This window comes from Equus asinus, chromosome 23 (assembly GCF_041296235.1).
Source record: "Equus asinus isolate D_3611 breed Donkey chromosome 23, EquAss-T2T_v2, whole genome shotgun sequence".
NCBI lineage: Eukaryota > Metazoa > Chordata > Mammalia > Perissodactyla > Equidae > Equus > Equus asinus.
Window position 1 is genome coordinate 57,479,135 of NC_091812.1, and position 19,294 is coordinate 57,498,428.

Here is a 19,294-nt window from a genome sequence, read left to right on the forward strand (position 1 = left end):
GATTCTCACTGCTCTGAAGTAATTTTATCAGGAAAAAGAAAAAATGTGAGTTGGTCTCTGAGTAACTAATAAAAATTTATTTACATTTGATTTTCAGTACTAGGATGAGAAGAAACAAAAAAGACATCAATGGCCCCATGGCCGAGTGGTTAAGTTTGCACGCTCCGCTTCGGCAGCCCAGGGTCTTGCCGGTTCAGATCTTGGTCACGGACATGGCCTCGCTCACCAGGCCATGCTGAGGCAGCGTCCCACATGAAACAACTAGAAGGACTCACAACTAAAATATGCAAATGTACAACTATGTACTAGGGGGATTTGGGGAGAAAAAGCAAAAAAAAAAAAAGGAAGACTGGCAACAGTTGTTAGCTCAGGTGCCAATCTTTATAAAAAAACAAAAGACATTAAAAAGATTAGCCCTATTCATCTGCTTGACTTGAATAAATTACAAATTTCAACTTTCTTCTGTTAGCTGGCAATGTCAAAAACCACTGATTTATAGGAAACAATAAATAAGGAAGAAAGTATACGAGGACAAAATCTCTCTGTAAAAAAAAAAGAGGAAAACAGTTATCCTATAAAACGTATTTTTTCCACATACAACCCAAAGCTACCCAGTTAACACACCTCCAAAATCTTGCAGCTGAGGCTATATAATAGAGATTACTGAGTTAAAACTATTCAAGACCACAACTTTCTGGTGACATCTGAAACTATACATCACTAAGGCAGAACCACCCCCAATAGCTAAAGGAGTCATCAAATAAAGGATGTATTCTTTACTCTTTTGATCTTGAACCAAATAAATTATTCTGTTTCCCTACCTGTAAAATGGGGGCAAACTGGAACACTCTGAAAATTGATTACTGGTAAAATGCTTATAAGATTCAGGTAAATATTATATAAAAATTAAGTACTTGATTCATACCTTGTTTTAATTCCAAATTGTCAGCTTGCTTGTTCTCTCTCAGGGATGAAGTAGAATCTATATAGATGTCTTGTCTGAGAAATAAAAATAAATAAAAACAATTTTTAAAACTATAATACAATCAAATAATACTTATTGCTCAGGTAGCTACAATTAAGTTAGACACTTGGAGTGACACTGAATTTTCCTAAGACCCCAGGGTACCACGTAGTGCACTCTGGGAACTCTGAAGCATGTATACAAATGTCAGAAGCAGCAGCTAGAAACTATTGCCAATTTAAGTAGTATATTTCCTTGTAAAATAAAGAGGCAAACCTGGAAGGAATATAGAGGTAGTTTTTTCTCCCTTCCAATACTCTGCAGGGTAGCTGATAGGAGAAATCATCACTCACAGAAAAATCCAATAATTTTTCAAGCTCAACTGTTAAATTTAATGGGCACTTTGGCATTCAAATTATTTTATATTCATCTAATTTCATACTTCAAATACTTTGATGTCTACAGTATGTGGGAATACATATTTTATATGTAATATACAGATGCAATCCAAGTAAATGGATTAAGTGTAAGATCACGCCATAAAAAAGTTTTGATTCACCATGTTCTGCAATAGAGCTGCAAACTAAGCTAATACTCTTTCTTAGAGGGCATTAAACCATCTAAACATTGATGTTAGAAATACTTTTCAGCAAAAGTCAAGAAATTAATTAGTTGCAAATATTCAAAATGACTATTTTCTTTAAAATAAGTATGTATTGCCTTCTGAGAATTTTTATACATGTGCTAAGACTAACATACTAGAAGTATTTAGGAAATTTTCCATTCACAAAATTTTTTCTATCCACTTAACAGTAAATCCCTCAAACAATGAAAGGATAAAGACTCATGATCATTTCTTTAAGAAGTACACAATATTCTTGCCAGTCAATATATCTGGCATTAAATGTGTGTTTTGTATTAAAACTTTACTAATACAAGCACAAACTCAAATAGAGACTACAAAATTATAACATCTGAGAGATTTACAATTGAGATATCTCCATTTTTAATACTTCTTTCTGTCTAATGCCATCTAGTCAGATTTTATTCTTTCACCAGAATGACTGGCAGATCCCAAGGAGGATATCAACAATACTCCTTAGCAATTCAGGGACAGATTAAATACCAACATGCCACATTAAGGGCTTTGCAAGGAATAAAGTTAAAATGTGCTACCTCGAGCCTACAGTCAAATTAGATTTTACCTACTGGGAACATTACTAAGTCTCTTCCTTTAGAAAAATGTTTGTTTGCTCTTACATGTCCTTGAACGGCACTTAATTCTTCTAAACACATACATCTAAACTCACAAAAAACAATGTAACATCACCATAAAAGGACCTCGGGCATATAACACCCTAAAAAGGACACAACATCACCCACGCAATATCATAGCAGAGAATGTATACCCTGTATCAGGAAGAATCCTCAGACAAACACAAAATGGAAGTGAGTAATGTTCTATTAAAAAGAGGGAGGTGAGTTCAGGGCCAACGTTATAAAAGACAAAGAAAGGCTGTGAAAATATTCCAGTTTAAAGGAGGCTACAGAGCCATGACAATGAAATGCTATAATTGACTCGAGGCTGCTGAACAGAAGAAGCAAAAATGTTATAAAGGACATTACTGAGTCAAATGACAAACAGAAATACTGGTGGCAGACTGGATAAAAGTACTGTTATCAATGTTAAACTTACTAAGGTTGAATTTACTGAAGTTGACACTGTACTGTGGTTAGATCAAAACAAATACTGCGATCCTTAGGAAAACACAACGTAGTACTTAGGGTAAAGTGCCATGATGTATGTAACAGCTTCCAATGTCTCAGAAACAAATACAAGTGTATATAAAGAAAAAGTGTGCAAATGGGGTAAAATGTTAATAATAGGTAAATCTAGGCAAAACATATATGGATGTTTCTTGTACTATTCTTATTCTTGCAACATTTTAATAAATCTGAAATTATTTCCGAATGAAAATTTTTAATTAATAATAATGCAGTAAAAAGTATAACTTTATTTTCTCTGTGAAAGCTTCTTGGGTCCCCTTCAAATAAAATCAGAGCCCTTTATAACGACTATGTTTATAGAAAAACAATTTCTTTAGTGCCTGAAGTGAACTTTTATAACGTTCTGTTTTATTTTACGTTGGGTTTGATCAGGCTATTGAAGAAAGGTGCCATCATAATTTCAGACAGTGGGGGCAGTACACCACCTGGTGGCTGAAAAGTGGAAAGCCAGGTGCTTTTACATCAGTATTACCTGAAAGCAGAAAAAATTCCAGAAAAGAGTCTGGAAGTTTAAAACCCATACTAGTTAATTTTTCCAAGAAAGGAAATTTAGTTCCAAGTAGACTTTGACTAAAATTATCATATACATTCAGAGTTCTCTAACATAATTTAAAGATCTTCAACAAAGAGCATGAAAGGCAAAACATCTACAAAAAAGGAAACATCTTAAAGTGTAAGAAAACTACAACAGACTGCATATGATGTGTTTTTATTTCTCGTTTTATGAAAATAAAAAATGTCTAGCCCTAGATGATAAGACATACTCAGAGTTAGGAAAATTTAAAAAATTCCAATTTATACTTAAATGACATTTAAATACTCCTATCAAACAATTAAAAACTATGTAAGAATTTTCTAACAACTGAAGAGAGAAAAATGGGGGTTGGTTTGGGTTAAGAATCTTGCAATGACTTCTGTATTCCTCTCCGTTAAGGGAAAAAAAAAGCCTGTTTTTATTTTTTTAATTCCTTTCTCCCATCTGCAATGTTCCTTCTTAAAACAGCTTAATATACAATGTTGGCCTTGAATTACAAGAGAGCCCTGTACCTGCTATCCCTGGGAATTAAGTTCTCAAACCAGCATCAGTCCAACTTTCCTATACCCCAAATACAGTTCCACTCTGGATCCTTTCTTATAACTCAGTGAATTTGTTTTCCAAATCAAAGTAAAATACACTGGGGGAGATCTGTGGAATTTAGTCAAGAACAACCATACAAGTGAATTACTGAAGGTTTAAAACATATTTCTAAACAGAAAGAAAAAAGTCAATTTCTTGTCCAAATGAAAAATACCAGAAGATATCTCAATAGAAGGAGAAAGAAACAGGACCAAACCGGGTAGATTCTTCCCCTTTTGGCAAAAATCAGCTGACTAAGAATCAGACAAACTGGCATAACAAAAGATATAATCCTCAATTCCCTCCACTCTCCTAGGAGTAAAAATGGAGGCTGAATGAAGCCAGTCTACTTCCTATGAACTTTCTACTACTAAAAATAAGAGACAGGCAAAGAAACCAGAGCAGCCAAAAGAATTCTGAAAAAGAACAACAAAGGTGAAGATGGCACACCATCAGATTTCAAGACTACACAACCACAGGAATCAAGACAGTGGCATTCGAGAAAGAATAAACATGCAGATGAACAGAACAGAAGAGAGGTTAGAAATAGACCCATACATATATGGTCCGTTGATTTTCAGCAGACGTGAAAAGGCAATTCAACGGAAAAATGGTATTTTCTGAACAAACTGTGCTGGTACAACTGGATATCCACATGGATATGATTTTCAATCCATATCCTGCATATACAAATATTAACTCAAAGTGAATCACAGACCTAAAATACATAAACCTATAAAACTTCTAGAAGACGGGAAAAAACCTTTGTGACCTTGGGTTTAGCAAAGATTTCACCAAAAGCATGATTCATAAATAAAAATAACTAAGTTGGATTTCACCAAAATTTAAAACTTCTGCTCTTCTAAAGAGACATCAAGAGAATGAAAGACACGCCATAGACTGGGAGAAAATATTTGCAAGCCACATATCTGAAAAAGGACTTGTATCCAGAATATATAAAGAGCTCTCAAATCACAACAATAGGAAAACAAAGAACTGAGTTTAAAAAGTAAGTTAAAAAAATTAAGTCACTTGATCAAGGAAGATATACAGATGGCAAATAAACAATAATAGATGCTTAACATCATTAGTTATTAAGGAAATGCAAATTAAAACCACAATGCGATAACACCTCATATATATTGGAATGACTAAAATCAAAACAGCTCACAAAGGGAACTCTCCCACAAAGGATCAGCGAGGATGCAGACGTGACCCAGCAATCCCACTCCTAGGAGTGAGACCAAGTAAAATGAAAAGCTTATGTTCACACAAAAACCTGTACGTGAATGTTTATAGTGGCTTTACTTGAAATCACCATAAACTGTAAGCTACTCAAATGTCCCGTTATTAGTTTTCTACTGCTGCTGTAACAAATTACCACAAACGTGGTGGTTTAAAACATCAACATAAATGTATTGTGCTGCAGTTCTGTAGGATAGAAGGCTGGTATGGGCTTCACCAGACCAAAGTCAGAGTGTCCGCAGGCTGCGTTTCTTTCCGGAGACTCTAGGGGAGAATTCATTTCCCATTCATTTGGATTGTTGGCAGAATTCAGTTCCCTGGGGTTGTAGGACCAAAGTCCCTATTTTCCTTCTGGCTGGAAGCTGAGCATCACTCCCAGGTTCTAGCCCAGGCCTTCTCCCATCACATCTGTCTAACCTGCTCTTCTGTCTTCCTCTTCCACTCCTAAGAACTCACGTGATTTGACTGGAATAACTGGGACAATCCAGCATAATCTGCCCATCTCCAAGTCCCTAACCTTAACCAAGTCTTCAAAATCCCTTTTGTCATATAAAATAATAGATTCTCAGATTCTGGAGATGAGAGTGTAAACATTTCGGAGGGTCGTTATTCTGCCTACAAGATTACCTCAGTTGGGGAATGAATAAACAAATGATGACACATTTACCCAGTGGGACAGTAAATACTCAGCAATAAAAAGGAAGGAACTACTGATACACATGATGATGTGAACGAGTCTCAAATGCATTATGCTAAGTCAATGAAGCCAGACTCAAAACGCTACATACAGTATTATTCCATCTAGACAACATTCTGAAAAAAATACAAGGAAAGAAATCAGATCAGTGGTTGGGGATGGGAGAAGGAACTGACTACTAAGAGCCATGGAGAGAAATTTTTGGTGTGATGGAATGTTCTACATTGTGATTGTGGTGGTAGATAAATTACCATCCACTTGTCCAAACTCAAAGACCTACAAAGTAAAAAAGATAAATTTTATTGTATCTAGATTATATCTTAAATCTTTTTTTTTTTTTAGTTGGGGTACCAGAAAAGTCTTAGAACAACTTCAGAAATATGAAATGATATAGTCGTCTACTGTAACCTTCAAACACTATGGAATGAGGCAAAGCAATCTTAATTTTTATCATAGGACCTTTCCAAACAGCAAATAAACCCACAGCTCTACTGTGTCCCTCAGCATCCTCTGACAGTAAAATCTAACCCTTATCTCCATTTAGTTTCCCCAAAAAATATAATTCAAAGAATCACAGTTACCATACCCCAGTTTCTTTCTCTGATCCATAATTCTCTAAAGATTCATTGTATAAACTGCCCCCTGTGAGTCCAAGTTTTTCTGAATAGGCAATTCCCTAAATAGGGGGCTCTCTATTCTATCTAAAAGTGGAAAGAAATCAAAATGCTATCTCCTCTTTGTTCTGTTCTTATATTCCTATGATCTCAAGTCCTTTCCCGTTCCTAAACTAGCATGAGATCACTCTGTAAGTGCATTTAAAGGTGCAAACATCCTACTTTGAATGTGGAGTTCTATCTAAGCATTAGGTCATGATGTTGTCAATGATTAGCACTACTTTCTGTGAAAGTGTTCTGAAAAACATATCCTGTTATTTCTGATAAACTTCCCTTATTATGAAGAATAGTCTACTTAAGTATTATAGCCTAATAGCATTTTATAAAGGACAGAAGAACACAGTGGGGTACAGATAACCAATTTATTACCCTTTACCAGCCTAAAAGCACAGTCAGCTCTTTATCATACATGTATGTCTAAGAGAAGCGAGTTTCTTATAGAGAGGCATGTCAATATAACAAACTGATCTCATGTGTGAGAAAAATCCTTCTATGCTTTAAAATATATATACAATCGTTTCCTCAAACTATTTTTTGTAGTAAATGAAAAAACGACACTTGTAAGCAACAAAGTGTTTTTAAAAATGCAGTAACAGTAAAGAACAATAACTAAAAATCACAACAAATTATTTCATTGCTTTCTTTAGGCTTTCATAAAAGGAATGGGGGGAAAATCCCCAATACTCGTCAGTATAAAGCAGAATTTTAGGAATAGTTATTGCTACAGCTTCAGAGTAAAAATTCCAGAGCAAATACAGCAACATCTTCTTCAATGCTCACCATGTGACAGGTACTAGTCTAAGCACTTTACCGCCTTTTTCTCATTAATCGTCCTCACAAGCCTATGGGGGTAGGACTAGTATCAGCTCTAGTCTCCAGATGAGGAAATGGAGGCCCAGGAAGGTTAAGGAACTTGCCAAAGGTCAGAGAGACAGCAAGCTGTGGAGTTCTGCTGTTGAAAATAAAGGCAGTTTAACTCTAGAAACTTTGCTCTTTACATTTAGGCAGACTTTCCACTACTTACAAAAATGGTTGTCCAAGTAGTAATACCTAAAAATTATATGCAGCCATATACATATGGCTATATAGATCTCAAAGTATAAAGTCAGTTTTCACTCAGAATTTGACCTCAAGGATGCAGAGGAAAATCTTATTTGGAAAACTAAGATATGTTATTAAATCATTAAGAAAGAGCTACTATTTTAAAAGTGGCAAATTTCAGTAATAAGAGAGCTGAGCAACAACAAAAGACCAATAATCCTCAAAAAAGGGCCTTGAGAGGGCTGGGAGTGAAGAGGTATGAAAGAACCATTTCTAACTGTATGCTTTTTGCACGATTTTTTACTGTAAGAATTTTAAAAATTTTCTTAACCATGCCTATGTATTTGCCTTTTCATTAAAAAAAAAAAAGGGAAATAGCCAAGACATGGAAGCAACCTAAGTGTTCATCAACTGATGATTGGCCAAAGAAGATATGGTATACATATATAAATATATATACAATGAAATACTATTCAGTCATAAAAAAGGATAAAATCGTCCCATTCACAACAACATGGATGGACCTTGAGGGTATTATGTTAAGTGAAATAAGCCAGATAAAGAAAGACGAACTCTGTATGACTCCACTCATATGTGGAAGTTAAACATGTGGACAAAGAGAATAGATTAGCGGCTACCAGGGGAAAGGTAGGGGGTGGGCACAAAGGGTGAAGTGGTGCACCTACAACACGACTGACAAACAATAATGTACAACTGAAATTTCACAAGGTTGTAAACTATCATAATCTCAAAAAGTTAAAAAAAATGGGAGTACAAGTTCACATGTTTGTAACAGAAAACAAAAAAGGGAATAAAAGATAAAAGCAGCTGATAGAAGATAAATATACAGAACAAATTTACTGAATAACAGCAGTCAAATCAAGAACTATAAAAGGAATATTCTAAGTGAATCCTTGATAGTTGTAAAGAGGGATACAGCAAAATGAAAATTAAAAGGGGATCTTAGAGCCCTACCTTAAAACTTATATGAAAATAAATGCCAAATGAAGCAAAGAATTAAACATTAAAAAAAAAACAAAAAAAATTAAAAGAAAGGATGAAGAATACTTTTTATAATTTCAGAATAGACAAAGCATTTTCTAAATATAATACAAAACCCAGAAACCATAAAAGATGGATAAAATTAGACTATATAAACATGAAATATTTATGCATGCCAAAAAAAATAAAAGCCATAACAAAGCTGAAAGAAAAGCAACAAGCAAAGGAACAATTGCAACCTATATCACAAACAAAGGATTAAAAAGACCAAAGAGGTCCACCTACATACATACACAATGGGGAAATCAATGACAAAGGGTTCACAGGAAAGAACATTCAAGTAGCTCTGTGACACATGCAAAGATGTTCAATTTCACTCATAATAAGAGAATACAAATTAAATTCCAATGAGATATCACTTGTTACCTATCAGATCAACAAGGATTAAAATTTAGATAACACTTAATTGGCTAAAGTATATAAAAATGTACTCCATATTTCCGGGAAGGGGTATAAATTGGTTTAAACTCTGTGTAAGTCAATTATGGCAATATCTATTAAAATTTCAAATGCCTAAACATCTGACCCAACAAGTAACTTCTGGGTATTTATGCTACATATAATCACAGAATAAGATCTTAAATAGAGAGATATTCATAATATTTTTAGTAACAAAAGATAGTAAACAACTTAAATGTCCATCAAAAACTTTGTGCTTTGCTACATCCAACAATGGAATAGTATACAGGTATATATAGGAAGCCTTCTATGTACTAGGTCGAACAAAACTCAAGACATACTATTATACAGAAAAAATTAAATGGATAAAGGTATGGAACTGTTTGCATAGTATGCTACCATCTGTGTGAAAGGAAAAAATATACACACATATATTTATAAATGTATGGAATATCTCTGAGAGGATACACAAGAAACTGGTTTACTGTGGTTGCCTACAGCAAGGGAGAATGGAAAACAGGAAAAAGAGACTTATTTTCACTAAATATTTTTAAAAATTTTGTACTATGTGCATGCATTACCATTCAAATAAATAAGCTGTTAAATAACAGACGCTAGATACATGGCTGTGTGGGAAAATGTCATTTTCTGGAAATTCAAATATAAATAATTAGAATCAAGATATCTGTAATTCACTTTATAATACTTCAAGAAAATAGATGAAGCAAATATGGAAAATTGTAGTAATTGTGAGATCTAGGGAATAGGTATATGGGGGTTTCATTATACTATTCTCTCGACTTAGAACCCTTGACATCTTTCATAATTTAAAAAAACCAAAAACCTAATACACTGAACCCCCCTTTATCTAACTCAGTGAGGTAATGTCGCTTACCAGAAAAACAATTTTATTAAAACAGGGAAACACCTTAAAAACTTACATACATAATTTCAGCATTTTAGGTTAACATCAAATAGAAATGTACCTTTATTCACCAATCTCTGGCTATGAGGCCATGGCCTTAACTTTCACAGGAATCCATGGAAGAGTTCAGTCTCATCTTACTCAGATAAACCATTTCTATTTTTGGTTTGTTGAAATGCAAAAATCTGAGTGCAAAAAAACTAACCCTTTATATTCATACAATGCCCCCCAAACTTTTATTGTTATCCTACAGCTAAATGACAACTTTTTAGCAACTCCACTTTGAGTTTGTCAAGGCATTCGACTGAATTAAGTACTCTTTTCATATTGATACTTCATCCATTTATAAATTTAACTAAGTTACGCAACTAGGATAACTGAATTAGAAACAAACATGAGTGACTGGGTAAGCAAAGAGCTGAAACGCTGGGAGAATTCACAGGCATGTTAGAGAAGAGTCATTAACAACCGGGTTAGCACACTGGAAACATCAGCGAACTTCTTTTCAAATGAAATGGAAAGGGCAATTAATACAATGAATCAGTTAAGTGATTAAGAAAAAGTGATGAGGCAACAGCAGTAAAAAGGAAAAATATCTGCTAACATCTAACCCAGTGCTTGAGCAGCAGGATGAGGCGGTAAACTGACAAACAGAAAAATCATAATAGATACAGTTTAAAAATTAGGTTTCTGTAATACAAAGAACACAAAATTTTTTTGTATAGAAAACAGTTACAAAACCAGAAAACAATGCTTCCCAAGTCCCTCAGAGTTACCTGCAGGGAAACACAACTGCAGTTCAAATGAAGATCCCCTCTGAGCCCTCTGAGAGGCTCAAGGCCATCACTCTCAGAAACGTTCTAGAGATGCTGGAGAGAGGCCTATCTGCTTAACATTCAAAAGTAACCGGATCAAGATGTGCTTCAAAGTTATCAAGTTGGAAGCAGTTGGGAGAAGGGGGTTTAAAATAATATGGGAGGGGACACTGTTGGTGACAGGTATGCAAGGATTCACTGTGCAATGAAATTTTCCATAATAGAGTTAAACAAACAAGTAACTGACATAAAACCACCCCTACATTCCAGGGTGGATGAATCACAGGTCAATTTCTGAAGTGTATCATTCCCAGCAACTCAGGTCCTGGGTCTACCTGAGGCCTATTTTTGTACCCACTGACAAAAACGCTTACTTATGTACTGTAGATTTATGCTGCCCATTAACACAATGCTCCAGAACATTGTTAATTTTACTGAAATACTTTATTCCATTGAAGTTTCATAACAGCATTTTATGGAGGATTCTTTCATGCCCAACAAGTTCGGTGTTATTGACACTTACTGTGAGTTTAGCATTTGGCTGAGTATCATCACCCCTTTGAAAGTTACGTATGCATACATATTCAAGGAATATATCTTACTTGAATTGAAGCAAATCAAACTCGGTAATCTAATGACAGCTGAGCTGAACCCACTGGACAGCTCTAATTCATCTTCCCTTTTTAAAGGATGTGAACGTTTTCCCTTATTAAAAACAAAAGGTGGTAAGCAGCTGCATTACGACAGCTCAATCCGAAAACTAACGTAGCTACTAACCTCTGGCTTTTTATTAAACTAATGAACAGCATCAGAGTTCTACCACATACCACTGCTAGGGTTCAGCAACAGAAGAGTGGTCACACACACAATTCTAGTTGTTGCTCTCAATGAGACAACTGAGCGAGTCAAAGGAATATAGTTCAGTATTTTCAAGAATAAACATCTTAATGCAAAGTAGCCTTTTACTCCCCTACATTTATGCACTGTGCTCCTCCTTCATTCTGTTGTCTCTAAAGTACCTACCCAGACTATAAACAGCAGCAAACAGGAAGCTGCTCCTGTTTTGAAGGGTGGAATAATTTGTAGACTATTAAAGAAACAGTTAACTATTACAATGTAGTAAAATCTAGTATATTGTTAAGTAGTAACCAGTATGTTCTAAGTAGTAACTAGTACTAGATGACACCACCTTGCTCTTTTCAACCATTTATATTTTAAGAATACCCAAGTATTCCATTTTAAACAAAAGTGTTCACATTGCAGATTTATAAAACAGATAATTAAATGGAAATTTAAAGTTAACTTCTACTAAAGAATTACTCACTTTACAGAACATTTCCTTGTGAACTTTGATATTCCAGTGAATATAAAATGGTTCAATTTATTTGTTACCTAAAATCTCTAAAGCCTATTTAGAAATATTTTTTAAATTAATCATTCAAAATTGGAATTAAATAACAACTAATTTAGAACACACCCATCCTCTGCTAAGAAAGTAGCAGTGACTAGGAACAACAGTTCTAGAACACTCATACAGAACCCACTTTGCAGTATACCTTATTCTGAGAACCTGGTTTTTTAAATTTATCTTCTAGAACCGTGACAGTATCTCAACATTGCTTATTATCTGTAGGGAAATACAGCTTCATTTCCACTGACATCTCCCTCAATATCACTCACTAAAAGCACATTAATTTAAAATTAATAAAAAGACATACATTAGAGCAATTTTACAATATTGCTAAGATTTCCCTACAGTGTTTCTATGTTGTTATTCTTCATATATAAAACCTCAATTCTAATTATTTTATTGCACTATTCAAGATTTAAATGTCATTATAAACATATTCTTTAGAGCATAATCACCTCCATTACAAGAAAATTATACCTGTTCTCATTTTCAGTGCTATTTTAGCTACAACAAAGTTTCTTTCCCAGCACATCTCCAAATGGAGACAGCACTCTGATTCCAGGCCTCCATACTACCTTATTTACTTAAAATTGTTGTTCTTGTTAAGCAAATGTTATTATCTGTACCATTTGCAAATCTTGTCACAACAACTAATAGTTTTAAAACACTGCAAAATTATAGATGCTGAAATTTTTAGACTATCTGCAACACAACATAAATTTGTTCATTTGCTTACCAAAGGTGAACTAAAGTGACAATCTCATCCCTCATCCTTTCTAAAATGAAGATATTTAGAAACTATGGATGATATCTTCATAGATGCTAAATCTCATTCTTATAAAAACTGTTATAAGTTAACACTCAAACACAAAAATTTCTTATAACTACTGCTTTCTTGTTGTTTTTGGTAGCGAAAGAGAACTACTGCAAGGTAAAATAAAAGTAAGCAAATAATCTTTTAAATAGCAGCAGCGATCAAAAGAGTTTGGGAAGAAAAACATGCATTTGAAAGCTGACCATAGAGGATAAATATAACTTGAACAAATAAAGCTGGCAATGTGAGGGGATAATGTAAAACTGTAAAGATAATGTTAGAATTTTTTTACTTCTGCATAAACATTTGTGCGTACTTCTGCATCTTAAACTCTGTAAAGGTCTGTAAGAAAATCAATGTACACAGGGCACATTAAACACCACATACACGCATACATATACCTCGTATTCAGAGTTGGCACTTTACAGCTTCTTAGACAATTGTATCAATGTTATTTCCTTTCTGATAAAAATGATAATACAAAAGCAAGACTGCCCATTAAAAGAAAATATCAAAATTTTCATGTATTTTTAATAACAGTTGCTTTATGCAGACCTATTTGAAACTATTTTTGTTTATCGAAATTGGGATAAAAAGGTATTATGTCTCAGCTGATAAAATATGGACAAACTGATATAACTGGTTCCAAGACTAACTTTTGACCTTAACGTATTTTCTGCTCAACCAGAGTCTCATTTTGTTGATATTTTGCACAGTAAACATTCAGGCAAATGAAGTACTATGGAGCACGCTGAAAAATACATCCCATACAAAAAGACAGTAGCTACTCTCAGCTCCAACTAATTTTCTGCCCTCCCAGGAAAAGCTGCTCAATATGATTTTTCAAGCAACTCAGAAATCCATATTTTGGTGTAGTATAACTTGGTTTTTAAATGTTGGAAACCATTTGAAAAATGTTTAAATGTTTAGATCAAACAAAACATCTCTGTGGCTCTAGGCAACCAGTCTGTAACTCTGGCTTATGTCTAGGTTGCAATCAAGTACCTTGCAGTAGTTTTCTATTGCCTAACTCTAACAAATTACCACAAATTTAGCGGCTTAAAACAACATGGATTTATTCTCTTACAGTTCTGGACTCAGAAGTCTGAAATAAGTCTTAGAGCATTAGAATCAAGGTGCAGGTAGTGCTGTCCTCCTGGAAGCTGCGAGGGAGAACCCATTCCCGTGTCTTCCAGCGTCTAAGAGGTCCCTGCATTGCTTAGCTTGTAGTTCCTTTGTCCTTCTGTAAAGCACATCGCTCCAATCTATGCTTCCAACATCCCAACTCCTGCTGCTGCCTTTGACCTTCTTATCTCCCTCTTATAAGGATCCTTATGATTACACTGGTGCCAAATGGATAATCCAGGATAATCCCCCCATCTCAAAATCATTGATTTAATTACGCCAGCAAAGTCCCTTTGGCCTTGTAAATTAACATATTCATATATTCTGGAGATTAGGACATGGACATCTCTGGGGGGAGGTCATTATTCTGTCTACCACATATGTGTTCTAGGAGTTTTCTATAGTCTTGAGATTTTTTACATAGATGATTATATCCTAGTGTCTGGATGTTTCCGTCCCGCAACAAAGCTCGTATATTGAAATCCTAATCCTCAAAGGTGATGGCATCAGTAGGTGGGTCTTTGGGGAGGTGATTAGGCCATGAGGCTGGAGCCTCATGAGTGGGATTAGTGCTCTTATATAAGAGATCCCACAGAGCTCGGAGCTCCTTCCACCATGTGAGGATATAAGAAGTCTGCAACCTAGAACAGAGCCCTCACCTGACCACGTTGGCACCCAGATCTTGGACTTCCAGTCTCTACAACTAAAAAAATAAATTCCTGTGGTTTATAAACTACCCAGCCTGTGGTATTTTGTTATAGCAGCCCCAAGGGACTAAGACATAATGTCTTCTGCAAATAGGGACAGTTTTATTTTTTCCTTTCTAATCCATAAGCTTTTTATTTCTTTTTCTTGCTTTATTGACCTGTTGGGACTTCCAGTGTATTGTTAAATAGGAGTGGAAAGAGTAAATATTCTTGTTTGTTCCGATCTTAGAAAGAAAGCATTCAGCCCTTCACAATTAAGTATGCCAATATTTTCTAAAGTTTATTATTATTCTTTTTTCCTAACTTCTTGAATTAGATACTTAGTTCACTTATTTTAATTATTTGTGGACTAGTAATACACACTTCAGGCTAAAATTTTCCTCTGAGTACCACTTTAGCTGTATCTCATAAAACTGGTTAGTGTTTTATTTATTGTTAGTTTTTAAACAGTTTATAATTTCTCTTTAACCTAAAAGCTGTTGAGTTTTAAAATCTGTAGGTAGTGAAGTTCCCCAATCTCTTTGTTCATTTTAGTTTACTGCTCTAAAATCAGGATGATTCCTGAGCTTTTTCTTTGAGATCTTTATTGATGTTTTATGGCCAAACCTCTTACCTATTCCACAGGAATTACATTCTTTGTTTTCAGAGTATGGTCTATATCAATTAATTTATTTAAGTCTTCAACATCCTTGCTTATTTTTCATCCAGTTGATCCAACATGAGACAGATAAGAGATGAAAGCAAGTTCCTACTACTCACATAGTTCTTCCTATTTCACACCACTCTTGTAGTTTTTGCCTTACGAAAGCTATACAGAGAAAATATATAGATAGCAATCCCCCCTTACCCTCTGGAGATACATTCCAAGACCCCCAGTGGATGCCTGAAACCACAGATCGTACTGAACCCTAGATGTACCGTATTTTTTCCTATACATACATACCTATGATAAAGTTTAATTTATAAATTAGGCACAGTAAGGGATTAACAGTAACTTCTCTGGCATTTCTGAATTGCCAGCATCACTACTCTTGCACTTTGGGGCATTACTAACTAAAATAAGGGTTACCTGAATACAAGCACTTTGATACCATGACAGTTGACCTGATAACCAAAGTGGCTACTAAGTGACTAACAGGTGGGTAGCGTCTACAGCGTGGATCTGCTGGACAAAGGGAGCATTCACCTCCTGGCAGGACGAAGCATGATGGCTCGAGATTTCATCACGCTCTTCAGAATGTTGCACAATTTAAAACTTATGAATTGTTTATTTCTGGAATTTTCCATTTAATATTTTCGGACCTTGGTTGTCTGCAGGTAACTGAAATCTTGGAAAGTGAAACTGCAGAATTAGGGAGGACTACTGTATATACATATGTGTGTATATACAAAGCATATCTGAGGCATATATTCCTAACTTTAGATCATCTTCGGAGATTTCACATTTTATTAACTGCCGTTAATGTCTCATATAAATCTTTTTGCTGTGAAGTCAACCTCACTAATAATGGGATTGCTATATCTTGCTTACAAATATTTCTTCCAGATCTTCTGTTTGGTTACAGACTTTTTTAATGACATATTTTAACATTCAAACTTTTAAAAAAAATTTTCACACAGATTTTTAAATTTTATGATGTCTGGGTTTTAAATCTTATTTAAGAACTCCTCCTGCCTTCTCCCTCCTAGAGATTTCACAAGCACTCTATTTTTTCCAAATCATGTTTTTTTGTCGTTTGGTAAGGTTTCACGATTTTCTTCGTAAGTTTCCTGTTAAATGCATTTGAAAGCATGCCATAATTTTTGCAGCTATTACGAATAGAAGTTCTTTTCCTAATTCCCTGTGATGTTAATTTTATGCGTCAACTTGATTGGGTTAAGGAATGGCTGGTAGCTGGTAAAATATCATTTCTGGTCAATCAAACCATCATGCTGCATAACCCTAAACTTATACAGTGATGTATGTCAATTACTTCTCAATAAAACTAGAAAAAAAAACCACCATTATTTCTGGATGAGTCTGTGACGATGTTTCCAGGAGAGATTAGCATTTAAACTGGTGAACTGAGTAAAGCGGATCGCTCTCCCCAGTGTGGGTGGGCATCATTCCATCCCTTGAGGGCTGTCCTAGAAAAGGCAGAAGGGCCTCTCTCTGCTTGAGCTGAGACACCCATCTTCTCCTGCCCTCTGACATGGGCAGTCCTGGTTCTCGGGCTTTTGGAGTCAGACTGGTACTTACACCACCAGCACCCGCCACCCTCAGGCCTTCGTTCCCAGACTGAACTACACCAACGGCTTCCCTCATTCTCCAGCTTACAGACGGCAGACTGTGGGACTTCTTGGCATCCATAAGGCAATTCCTAAAATAAATCTCCTCTTTTACATATCTACGTATATCCTATTGGTTCTGTTTCTCTGGGAAATCCTGACTAGTACATTCCCTTTATCAACGTTTCTGCTACAAGAGAGAAAAGTTGTTGATTTTTTTTTTTCTTGAGGAAGATTAGCCATGAGCTGACATCTGCCACCAATCCCCCTCTTTTTCCTGAGGAAGACTGGCCCTGAGCTAACATCCATGCCCATCTTCCTCTACTTTATATGTGGGATGCCTACCACAGCATGGCTTGACAAGCGGTGTGTAGGTCCGAACCCAGGATCTGAACTGGCGAACCCCAGGCTGCCAAAGCGGAACGTGTGAACTTAACTGCTGCGCCACCAGGCCGGCCCAAAAGTTGTTGATTCTTTAAGGCTCATCTTATATATAGTGCATATTATCAAATTCTAGTCTTTTTTTAAAAAAATAGAATCTCTCTAAGGAGATCAGATCGGTGGTTACCAGGGAAAAGGGGGGGTGGGGGGAAGGCACAAAGGGGGAAGTGGTGTACCCACAACATGACTAACAAAAATGTACAACTGAAATCTCACAAGGTTGTAATCTATCATAACATTAATAAAAAAAAAATAGAATCTCTCAGGTGTTCTAGGTTTATAATTTATAAATTGGAAAGAGATACTTTTATCATTTCTTTTCCCAAGTTATCATGTAAGTTAATTACCCCCCTCTACCACCGTTTTTCCAGTCTAACTGCATTTGCTAGAACTTCTAAGAAAATGTTGAAAATTAATGGTCATAACAGGCTTCCTGTCTAGTTCTCCATTTTAATTCACAAAGTGCAAAATTAAGTTTGGTCAGATGGTCTTTATCATATCTGAGTAGTTTCCTACTGTATCTTTATTACCTACGGCTTCTATTAGAAATAACTGCCAAATATCATCAAAGGCCTTTTTAGCATCTACTTATGTGACCATGTAATTTTTCTCCTTTAATTTACTGATATGAATTATGCTAACAGACTTTCTAATTAAGTCTGCTGTAAATTCCTGGAGTAAATCTTACTTGGTCAGTAGTGTAATTGCTCTCTTGATACACTGCTGGATTCTATATGCTAATATTGTACTTAAAATTTTTACATCTATATTCACAAGTAAGACAGCCTATAATGCCCTAAACACTTTTCTGGCACTATTCATGAGATTTTGGGTATTAAAGCTATGCAGAAATCATAAAAGAAACTGAAGACCTTTTCATCTTTTCCTAGGGCCTGGACTAATTTAAATAACACAGGTGGAATCTGTTTGAAAATAATAACAGATGGCATTTATTGAATGTTTTATTAGCTGTAAAGAAATTACATGTATTGACCCATGTAAGTAATAACTCAGATGTGAATCCACCTTGTCTCAGAGCTTTTTTAACAGATCTTTACTTATATTTCTGATTTCTGCTTTGTTAATCTCTTCAAGTTTTCCACTTTGGGGAGAAGTCAATTTGGTTAATTTGTATTTTGACAGAAAACCATTTGTTGGTTTCAAGTTTGTTCATACAATACTGTAGGTGGATCCTCCATATTCTCTTAAATTCGCACATATCTATGGTAATGTGTCCTTCTTCCTTCCTAATCTCAATAGTAATTGCTCTCCACTTATTCCCTTAATCAGATCCAAGAGGAGTTTATCTATGTTCTGGTCTTTACAAAGACCAAGTTTACAGATTTATTTATTTTTTTTCTTTTTTCTGTTTCTTCAGTTTTAACGTTTGCCTTTGTTTCATTTTGCCAAGTTCCTTTTGGTCTGTTATTTTTCTAATTCCTTTAAGACGTGAACTAAGTTCTTGGGCTAGTCACTAAGCTTTTATCTCTCAATTTGCAATCTTCCCTTTAAAACTCAACTTTGTGGGGCCAGCCCCATCGCCAAGTTCTTAAGTTCGCACGCTCCACTTCGGAGGCCCAGGGTTTTGCTGGTTCGGATCCTGGGAGCAGACAAGGCACCGCTCATCGGGCCACGCTAAGGCAGCATCCCACATGCCACAGCTAGAAGGACCCACAACTAAAATATACAACTATGTACTGGGGGGATTTGGGGCGTTAAAGCAGGAGGAAAACAAAAAAAGAAGAAGATTGGCAACAGTTGTTAGCTCAGGTGCCAATCTTTAAGGAAAAAACCCTCAACT

General features: G+C 35.4%; 1 protein-coding gene across 1 annotated transcript in view; it reads right to left on the minus strand.

Moving 5' to 3' along the window:
• Positions 1–19,294, minus strand: part of CAAP1 (caspase activity and apoptosis inhibitor 1) — a 53,577-nt gene that overhangs the window by 21,920 nt on the left and 12,363 nt on the right. Inside the window, exon 5 of the mRNA XM_014853389.3 lies at positions 926–999. Within this exon, the coding sequence (XP_014708875.3) occupies positions 926–999 (74 nt within the window). The remainder of the gene's footprint in view (positions 1–925; positions 1,000–19,294) is intronic.